This window comes from Salvia hispanica, chromosome 2 (genome assembly GCF_029641045.1).
Source record: "Salvia hispanica isolate PSC_SH4W2 chromosome 2, Shi_PSC_v1, whole genome shotgun sequence".
Lineage (NCBI taxonomy): Eukaryota > Viridiplantae > Streptophyta > Magnoliopsida > Lamiales > Lamiaceae > Salvia > Salvia hispanica.
In genome coordinates this window covers 41,975,228-41,986,408 of record NC_142693.1, presented here as the reverse complement: position 1 = coordinate 41,986,408, position 11,181 = coordinate 41,975,228, and the positions used below count along the sequence as shown (strand labels likewise).

The following is an 11,181-nucleotide window of genomic DNA, read 5'->3' as shown; positions in this document are numbered from 1 at the left end:
GGATGAGATCGGTCCACCTTCTTTGGTGGGATGCTTCTTCGGCTTATGTCATCACCATAATTTCGAGGGCTTGAGCTCTCCCTTGATTTACTTGAGACTTCATCCCCCATTAACCACTCATGCACTTTATGATGACCATGATCCCTCATCCTCCGAGAGTGAGACTCTCCATGGAACTTTGGTACTCGCTCCCTTCTACTCCCTCTATCAAGTCCATCATTGTGATACCTTGACTTGTAGTCACTCCTATCATGTCTCTCTCGGTCACTAGGTGCTATGGAATGGTTATGCCTAACTCGATCTCTTATGAGGGATATATTCTCATGGTATGCCGTAAATCCTCCTTGCATAGCATTCACAATGCCCCGCACCTCGTGCATCTCCTTCATGATTGAGGAGAACATCTCTTTGAGAGTACCATCGGATGATGAGACGACTTCCTTTATAGGCGAGTTATGCCTAGAGTTCACCATTTCAAGTACCTACAAAACAAATTGGACAAGACTAGGGACAAGTCCCTTTTTGTTAGTATCACAAACAACACACACACCCGAGAATGGAGAATTTAGTGAGGAGCTCACTTCCCATAATGTAAATCCCTTTTTCCCCAAACTCACACACAATGTCTCTCGGAAGGCTTAGAGATTTAGTGACTAGATACTCTCCCTCACTTGCTCTCGATGATGTAATCCCAAGGGTTGCACAAATAGCACAAACAAGGTACACAACTAGGCACGTGAAAACTAGTCCAAGAAGCCACAAGATTAGTGAAAGTAGGGTACTAGGCCAATGAGACAAATTAACAAACACTTTGTGTGCACAATTTCACCCAACAACAATAGACCCAACAATTGATGTAATTTTGGCTACAACTTTCCGACAATCAAATTGACATACCCAAGAACACATATATCAATTTATAGCTAAAGCCCATGGATTAAACTTGAGATTTCTCTTCTTCTTTTTTTTCTTTTTTTTTTAAATTTTCACCCTTTGAGGATTTTTTTTTTTTTTGCTTACAAGAACAAGAACCAATGGCTCTTGATACCAAATAATGTGAATCTTATGTATTGAAGACTCATGAATTTGCCTCGGACTTATTCTTGTAAATAAACCCAACAAATAAACTAGATAAACCAAGAAATGGAACAAGAAAAATGGATAAAAGGATAGAGGATGGATTAGTGTTATGATTTAGGTGAAGAACAAGAAAGAAATCCCAAAGGCACTTTCACATACAAACACCTAATGGCTCCACAAACTAGCAACACAAGAACTAGCAAGCATACCTTTACAATCAACCTTAGCCCGGCAAAAGATCGAATGCAACCCGAAGGAATTTGATAAGTCTTCAAAAGATGAAGAAGAGCTCTCAAATATGGAGAAATTGTCTCTTACAAATATTCAAAAGCTAATGACAAAAACCCTAGACATGGGTATTTATACTAGAGGTTAAAAGTGCAAAACAAAAGAGAAAAAATGAGCAAAATTCGAAAATAGCACAAAACGCCCGGGTCGGGCGTTTTTCTTCTCCAGGCCGGGCAAATTCTATGTGGTCGGGCGTTTTGCTTGTTGGACTGCGCGGCTTTTGTAAAACGACCATAACTTCCTCGTACTTTTGACGATGAAGACAATGGTGGTCTTAGAAGAGAATTTGGACACCATATGGATAGGAGAACCTTTGCTCGAATCTGACCCCAGTTGCGGCTTGGCTCTTTGTGACCTCTTTCACCTCACTTTCCTTGGTTTAGCGCTACCCGGATTCGTATCATCCTCTCCTTCATGGTAGCGCTAAACCAAGGAAAGTGAGTGACTTTTCAAAATGAAGGAGAGGATGATACGAATCCGGGTAGCGCTAAACCAAGGAAAGTGAGGTGAAAGAGGTCACAAAGAACCAAGCCGCAATTGGGGTCAGATTCGAGCAAAGATTCTCCTATCCATATGATGTCCAAATGATTGTCAAATACCACCATTGTCTTCTCCATCGAAAGAGCTTCGCGTGAGTACCTTGCACGCCTCAATCGAAGCTCGGATGAGGAAGTTATGGTCGTTTTACAAAAGCCGTGCAGTCCAACAAGCAAAACACCCGACGACAGTGAAAACGCCCGGTGCGAGAGGTGAGAATTTAGAATCTACATTTAAAAGAAAATAGGCCTAACTAATTTAGACATCTCTCACCAAGGCAAGTATCACATTGGCTCTACAAATCTAACCACACTGGCTATATGATAGGGTTTAGCCTATAGGATGAATTATTTGAGAGAAAAGAAGCCGTGAATTTTGAGAGAAATTGGTTTCTCCAGCAGGGAGAACAGTAGGGAGAGAAAGATAAATATTAATTTAAATTTTGCTTGATAATAATAAAATACTCCATACATATATGTGTGGTACAAAAAGATCTCCTATAAACTAGGAAAGCAAATCCTAATCATTATGGAAAGTAAATAAAATTATAACAACTAAATAATACTAAAACATAAATAAGCTAAATAAATATACGGAGAGAATATCAGCTTCCTTCCGAAATAAAATAGAATATCAGGTCTTTATCAACTCTCCCACGGTTGAAAACCACATTGCCCAAGGTGGAAGCCAGGAAAATAATATTCCATTTAGTGTCTTTGTTTGGATCTACGTTTCCAAACAAAAATGTATCGCTTGGGACCGCAACGATTGATGGAGAAATCGTCTTTGGGCATGTAATCTCTTCAGCGACTTCAGTGACGTAACCAATATGACAACAGTGATTTTTGGGCTATGGGAGTTTGGAGGAAATTTGGTTTCCACCAAATCCATTGGCTCATCTAGCTTTTGAGATGATTCATCATAATTTTTTACGGTCTCTTTGATGATGGGATCAGACTTGACATTTGTTGTTGGCTCATCGTCGTTTTTTGCAACAGACTCGATGATAAAATCAGATGTGGCCTCCTTTTTAGCCATGACCTCCTTATTTGATAAATATGCAACTGCCTCCATAATTTTGTTGAGAAGTTTATTCGTCTCAGCGAAGTGAATGACATCCTCATCAAAGTTATGATAAACAACATCCAGAAATTCTTGCCATGAACAATCAGGATTTGAGCATTGGTACTTATGGAGCCATGCGGATGCTGTATGGTCAAAAAATAACCTCACAAATATTAGACGATCGGAATCAGAGAACAAATGATAGTCAAAATATTCTTGAATATCAAAAATCCACCTCACGGGGTTAACACCAGAAAATCGAGGAGCAGTAGGAGGGGAGTCTGACAGCAAAACAAACATGGTGGTCGAAAGGAAATCAATTGGAGGATGAGAACCTAATGAAAGCACCAATTTGATAGGGTTTAGCCTATCGGATGAATTATTTGAGAGAAAGAGGCATGAATTTTGAGAGAGATTAGAGAGAAATCGGTTTCTCCAAGAGGGAGAACCGTAGGGAGAGAATGATAAATATTGATTTAATTCATTCTACTTGATAATAATAAAATACTCCACACATGGAAAGATCTCCTATAAACTAGAAAAGTAAATCCTAACCACTATGGAAAGTAAAAAATCATAACAACTAAATAATACTAAAACATAAATAAGCTAAATAAATATACAGAGAGAATATCAGCTTCCTCCTGAAATAAAATAGAATATCGAGTTCCTATCACTAAAGTTGTATATATTTACTTTAATAATCCTAAGACTAAGCAAACAACTATTCAATAATGAAATTAATAAATCTCATAAGGCCATGTTTGGTTGCCAGTGGAAAGTAATCAGATTCCTTAAATTTTAAATTCATGTGTTTGTTTCGGCTTTTAATCAAACTGGTAAACTAATCAGAATCCCGAGAACAAGGAAAGTTAGTACAATATATTACATATGTAATGCAATATATTATTATTAGGATTCTTAGGTATTCTTTTTTCCAGTATTCTGAATCCCAGCTTTTCTTAGGTATTCTTTTTTCCAGTTTTAGGACTCTTACATATGTAATGCAATATATTATTATTATTATTATTATTATTATTATTATTATTATTATTATTATTATTAATTGCAATGTTTTTAAAATAATTTAAAATTATGAATTATAGTTAATTTTATTATAATAAATAACTATAATTAAATTATCATAGTTATAACTATATTATTATTATATTAATATATATTTGTTAGTATAATAATAATAATAATTAACAATTTATTAAATAATTAAAATATAATTATATAATATAAATCATATAATAATTAATTTTATAAATTAATAGTTAATCAAATTATAGTGAAATTTTAAATTATAAAAATTTATCTAATTATAACATTCATAAATATAATAATAATAATTATTATTATTATTATTATTATTATTATTATTATATAATTATTATTATTTATGATTATAATACTCCAAGCAACTATATTTAAATTATATTATTATATATTACGATGGATAATCCATATTTAAACTATCCATCGTAATCATAAATATAATATTATAATTATTACTCCCTCTATTCCACAAGAATATGGACTCTTTTCTTTTTCGCCAGTTCCACAAAAATATGCACTTTTGAATTTTGGAAAGTCTTTTCTCTCTAATGAGGTGGGACTCATTCTCCACTAACAATACTTTAATTACTTTTTTCTCTACCTCTCTCTTACTTTACCAATTTTACATTAAAATTCGTGTCAAACCCAAAGTGCATATTCTTTGGGGACGGAGCGGTATCATTTTTTATTAATAATTTATTAAAGATTTTGTATTACTATTTATTTTATAAATAAAAAATAATAAGTATTTTTTTCGTTTGGTGTTTAAATCAAATATAAAATTTAAAATCTTGATATTTACCAAACACGGGAAAGTAAAGCTATTAAAACAGTGGTGTGGACTGTGGTGGCGTTAGGTACAAAAGCAAAAGCCAAGTGTATAATGCTTGATTATTTATTTAATCATAGTTAAGTTAAAACTAAAATGCCAGCTTTTGGGATATTCACAATTTAAAAATAAATTTATTATTTATTATTTTTATTACGTGAATCTTATATAAATTTCATTAACATTTTTCACTCGTAGTATATTATAAATCTAAAACTCATACTAGAATCTTATATAAATTTCATTAACATGTTTCACTCGTAGTATATTATAAATCTAAAACTCATACTAAAAACAAGGCTCACATTAACTTTTTTTCATAAACTTTTTTTCACAAAGTCAAACAATTTCTTACGATTCATCCCAAGTCAAAATAACTTTTTAAAAGTAGTGTTATTTAAGGAAGGAGAAATTATAATTTGTTGCTATTCGTATATAGGTATTATTTATTCTTGTCTCATGAAAAATTGTATGTGTTGAATAAAGCAACGATGAATCTAGCTGGCCATTTTTGAGCTGTATATAAACACCCACAATTTGCTTCATCTCAACACCAATCTCTCTATACACTTTTGGTGTGTGCATTCAATAGATATATATATTTCGCATTTTTTTCTATACATACAAATGGAGGCCACGAAAATGATGGTTGTTGCATACATGCTCGTAGTATTGGTGGCGCTATCCGCCGTCAATGGTGCCTCCACCGCTGAAGCTCCGGCTCCGGCCCCTACCTCTGCTGCCCCCGTTTTCATCCCGACTTGCTTGGCATCCGTCGTCGCTATAGCATTTGCTCTTCTCTTCCGATAAACGGCGCTGATTACATCTTGAAATATTACTTTTTTCATGCTATATTAATTGTATCGTCATTGTATGGTGAGATTTGTTTGAGCATTTGTTACTAATGTGGCATTAATTGAATAAAACACATTTCGAATCTTGAACTTTTAAGCTGTTTACTAGTAGTACAATGCAAATTGACAAAAATACCAACTTTTGACATTATCAAAAAGAATGATCTTATAAAATAGTCTATGCCCCCTCTGTGCGACTAATTTTCCCTTATCCGAACGTAAAAGTGTCATGTCCGCCCCCTCCGTTTGCCTCCAACGTCGCCCCAGAGACCGAAAAAATAGTCATATTCATTTTAAACCAACCTAGTATATATATTATGTTCCCTCTGTTTTCAAATCCTAGATCCACCAACAGTATAATACTAAAAAACTTATTTTCTGGAGGAAGAATGTATACACCTATTCAAGATTGCACAAATATTCATTTATGTGGACACATTTTACATTAGTTGGATGTTCATTTGAAACTTTGGTTAAAATATATAAAGGGGTAATTGGATGTAAAAACATCACTTTATTCATTTACAATCATTTTTTTTCTCTTGCTTAAGAAAAAAAATTGGCATCAAAACATTTTCTACATGTATGGTAATGATTTATTTCCAATTAAAAATTAGTCATTACTGTCAAAGAAATAGCTGCGACTGGAAAGCTTATGATTTGAACAATATTCTTTTGGTGCAATGATTTGAAGCACATGGTTCCAGAAATTTTGAGATTTTAATAAAACCATGTTCCAACTCAAAAGACAGTCCACCTGCACTTCTAACATCATGTTTTAATTTCTCCAAAGCTCACTAGGTAACAAACAACTACAGTACATAATCAAAATCAGCTTATTCCAACCACCACATGTCCCATAAAATAATTGGTTTTTGTTTCATTTACATTTAACCATCAGCACACCAGCAATAATGTACGGTTTGGGAGGACAGAAATGGAATAGCAAAAAACCACAGGGCAAATTTTACTCAATATCAAATGCCAATCCTCATAACAAGAGATCAAAAACAAGTTTTCAAGAGTATAATGTGGCAATAGTACATAACTAGTCATATGAATTAGGTTACAGACAAGATAAGTAAAACAATGGCAAGACAATCCCAAACTCACTCAGTCAAAGCCTCAGCAAGAGTTGCTCCAGAGGCCCATCATGCTGGATAAGGCTTTACGCAATCAGATCAGGAGCTTCTCAATTGCATCCTGTGTTACAAATAAATGGTGCAAGCATTCATATTTTGCCAAATAAGAAAACCACTGACTCAGTTGTTTACATAAAAGTATTCACTAATTACCTTCAGTTGCTGAATTTGAGATTTCAACTGGCTTCCCTCATTGCAAGTCACAGAACAGGCAATCACTGGTCTGGTAACTCCACACGCCCGACCAAGAGCTTGCTTTGATGGAACAAACACATAGGGCACATTCTGCAATCATACATCACATATCATTTCATTTAGTCATTCACCAGAAACTACAATAATCAACTAACATCAGGAAGTGCAGTCGAAGCAATAGTAGTTACACATAACATCATTCTTATCATAAGGTCCATGACATAGCTAGTTTGCATCAGACTATATAACACTAAGATAAATATCATCAGGTGAATTACGCAATTAATTCAAACAGCTTGCCCATATATTGGAGGCCATTACAATCCTAAACTCTAATCTAAATACTTTTGAAGCTGTGATTCTGTCAGAATTGTCAAAATGCAATCAAACAAACATTCCACTGCATTCAGATAATTCAACCAAATACCATAACCAGCAAACCAGGTTGGGTAGAAATAGCAAATCAACCACTAATCAAATGGTCAAAATTTACAACTATGTATAAGTAAAAGGCTCAGCAAGCACAGCTAAAATTACCTTATCCTCAGCAAGAAGTGGGAGATGAAGAAGAATCTCAAGGGGCTCAGTATCAGCAGCCATAACAACGAACTCAGAAATCCCTCTGTTTAGAGTCTTAGTAGCTGCAACCAAATCACAACTCAGCATTCAAACAAAACCAAATCCCCGCAGAACTGACACACAACCACCAAAAACCAAAAAAAAAAATAAGTAACAAACACTTGAAAAAAACACCTCACCTTCATTAGCACCCTTTTTGAGCTGCTTGTAATTGGCAGCTTGCTGAACCAAATCGAGAATTGTCATGGACAACTGGCTATCCGCCAAGGGATATGCTTTGGGGTTCACAGCTTCGGCAGTCTACACACAAACACTCTACGAATTGAGCAACCATAATCCAAAAAATATACAAAATGCTAAAGCAATAGATTGCGTAAAACATAAATTACTCAAATTGAGCAACGGAAATTAAAGAACGAGGGAATTATACCATGATGATGTCGGATAGCTCTCAAACTACAAGGATTGTGAGTGCCGAGGATTCAAGAGAAAAAGATTTATAGGGTTTTGAGAGAATTAGGGTTTAGGACGAGTAGGGTATAAGAAGATTTTAGGATGAAAATGGGCCTTTGGCCCGACAAAAACATGTCTACATTGTATACAGCCCACAATTTAGGATGAGCTATACTGGCCTATATATGTATAATAAAGCCCATACATTAGCATGAGTGAACAAAATATATGTACTTGCTTCATAAAAATTAATAGCAACCTAACTTTTGAGATACCTACTTTTGCACTATTTTTTTTATAACATTTCCTTTTTCTTAATGAATATTTTAGACAATTTAAATTCTCCTTTTTATTCTCTTATTTGTCATCATTTTAAATGATTTATGTCCAATCTTTCTCTCCTCTATATACATAATATGATTATGACGTTTAGTCTCACTCTTTCCTCCTCAATCAGTATAGTGATTTTTTTAGAGTTCCAACATTGCTCTCAAACTTTTTATTTTTATTTCAATGAGAAGTTTGTATTTGTCCTTTTAAGGAAATTTCTTTCACAAAAAATTATGACAAAATTCTACTTAATGTACTCCCTCCGTTCCGTGGTAGTGTCGTGGTAGTGGAGGTATTTGTTTTCGACACGTGATTTAAGAGAGAATGTGTTCAGTGAATTAAGTAAATGAAGAAAAAAGTGAGAAATGAAAAAGGTAGAGAGATGAAGAGATAATGAAATAAGAGAGAGTAAAATAAGGCCTCGTTTGATTGCACTGGCAGTGTTATATATGATAGCCTCATTTAGTATGATTTTCCATGATAGTGTGTTAATATATATCTCACTTCGATGTTTGGTTGCACCGACAACAACCCCACGATAACTTATATGATGTTTGATTTGGACGGAAGAAACTTATATGATGTTTGATTTGGACGGAAGAAACATATATGATGTTTGATTTGGACGGAAGAAACTACTAATACAAATAAACATGGACAAATATGACCTCCTAAAAATAATTTAGTGACACTTTTGTCCTTGCAAACCCTATTTCATTGTTGGCTCGATTAAAACACCCGCCTACATTGGATTCGCGCGCTTCTCCCACATTCCAATCCATCGAGGGTCGCTGCTGTGTTGGGGTCCGATTACCAGCCGCCCGTCGTTTCGTCGTGACCTACACAGGTACGTTTCATCGTGAATCTATCGGTTTAGGTTGTTTATGCTAGTCATGTGTGAAATCGATTGTATATATTACGTTTTGGGTGTTCATAATGCAATCACCAATAGAGTGGTGGTATTGTCCTACATTTCAATTGTCTCCGTTTAATAATGTTTTCATTAATGTGTTCTCTGATTTAGGCTCCTAATATGTTGAATCAAAGTGTTTTCAGATCATTCACCAGGCTGAATATGTGTTGTTTAATTGATTCTTCGGTGCAGTATTTGTCATCCATTAAAAAGGACACCATTTGTGTTCAATGGCATCCCAATAGATGGGAGGTAGTGAAGACAATGGTGTCCATATACTAGAGGGTAAGATTAGTTTACATCAGTTACATATGGTTCTGTTTCTGGGCAGACTATCGATTGCAGGTAGCAATGACTTCGGCAAGTGCAAGTCCATGAAATCGGACCGGTCGAGGTGCATTTGGTCAGTTCGCGAGGAAGAGATCCTCATGGCAACATTGAAGGAGTTGGCAGCGCACGGATGGAAGTTCGATAACAGATTTCAGGTTGGGTATCTAACTCATATCAAGGAGGCGATCAGGCGTGAATTCCCAAAGACTGGTATCTGCCCTCACCCCCACATCTATTCGAAGATAACAACTTGGAAGCGAAACTATGGCTCGCTCTTGATGATGCTTAAACATAGTGGTATTGACTTTAATTCGGATAGTGATTACAAGATAGAATGTGATGATGAGCAGTGGGCACAATTTGTTAATGTCGGTGATAGTTTATTTTGCTTAAATATGCATCTGTCATAACTTGGAAATTAGCAATGTTGTTCATTAAATGCAATTAATGTTCATTGGCATTTGATAATTATATAATCGTTGTGACGATTACTTTGTACAAAAATATACAAACGCAAGGTACATGAGGAACAAATCTTGGCCTCAAATAGAAGACTGGAAAGAGATATTCGGTAAGGATCGTGCCGAGGGTGGGCGTAGTGTAGATGTTGGGGATGTTGTTGCAAAAATCTACATAAATAAAGATGAATTGCCTGACGATGCTGGTACATCTCATCCCATGACATTTGAAGAGCTATTCCCCGACGAAGTCTTCCCACCTGGTGTTCTCCCAAAGATGATTGACGACAACCAATCCGTTACTGAGGGGGCTGGTGTTGGTTTGGGGTCAGGGGCTGGTGGTGGTTCGGAGTCAGGGGCAGCTAAGAAGATAATGAAGAAAGCCGTGAAGAAAAGGAAAATTGAGGATAAGATGAACGGAGTACTTGCACTAATGAGTCTACACTGTCACAAATGATTGTCTGAAGGAAATTTCAACTAGGATTGGTTATGATTTCAATCTTAGTACTAAGAGGACTGAAGTGTTTGATCAACTCAAAGGCATCCTGGGCATAACTCTGAAATAATGATTCTATATTTCTAAGAAGCTAGTCAAGGAGCCCGAGCTTGGATATCTTTCGTGGATTGTCCGAGGCAGCTCGTTCGGCCTTTGTCTTTGACCTTCTGGATATTGATCAGATGCTTTAAGCGAAGAATGCATCAGGTTATCGTTTCCAGGGTAGTGTGTTTTGGAGAACGACATGGAGTGTTTTTTGTCATAGTTACCCCAATATGAAGCAGCCGAGGAAAGTATCTAGACATGTTAAAAAGTCATGAGTTGTCCAAGCATTTACACTTGGGGATGGCATATGTTTGGCCACAACTCTAATATTTTGTAGTTGTTTTTGTAAATGTATTCTCCCTTAGAACTTTATGTATTACGAGAATGAGTATGATATGCACCAAACTCCCTAGCTTATTGGCAGAACTTCAATTTATGTATTATGTCAATTATCAATGAGGCACAATATTTATTAACATAAATTTCTTGTATTGTGTCAATTATAGGCACAATATTTATTAACAT

General features: G+C 35.4%; 2 protein-coding genes across 2 annotated transcripts; one reads left to right on the top strand and one right to left on the bottom strand.

The window, feature by feature from the left end:
* Positions 1-6,658: 6,658 nt before the first annotated feature.
* Positions 6,659-8,197, bottom strand: LOC125213650 (uncharacterized). The gene is made up of 5 exons (XM_048114309.1): positions 8,062-8,197; positions 7,811-7,931; positions 7,590-7,693; positions 7,011-7,142; positions 6,659-6,918 (listed from the first exon to the last, which is right to left on the bottom strand). The coding sequence occupies exons 1-5, from the start codon at positions 8,062-8,064 to the stop codon at positions 6,892-6,894; spliced, it is 387 nt and encodes a 128-aa protein (XP_047970266.1). The 5' UTR covers positions 8,065-8,197; the 3' UTR covers positions 6,659-6,891.
* Positions 8,198-9,680: 1,483 nt separating this feature from the next.
* On the top strand, positions 9,681-10,572 carry LOC148932433 (uncharacterized). Its single transcript, XM_089065101.1, has 2 exons — positions 9,681-10,023; positions 10,157-10,572. Exons 1-2 carry the CDS (start codon positions 9,702-9,704, stop codon positions 10,570-10,572), a joined length of 738 nt encoding a protein of 245 aa, XP_088921227.1. The 5' UTR covers positions 9,681-9,701.
* Positions 10,573-11,181: the final 609 nt, after the last annotated feature.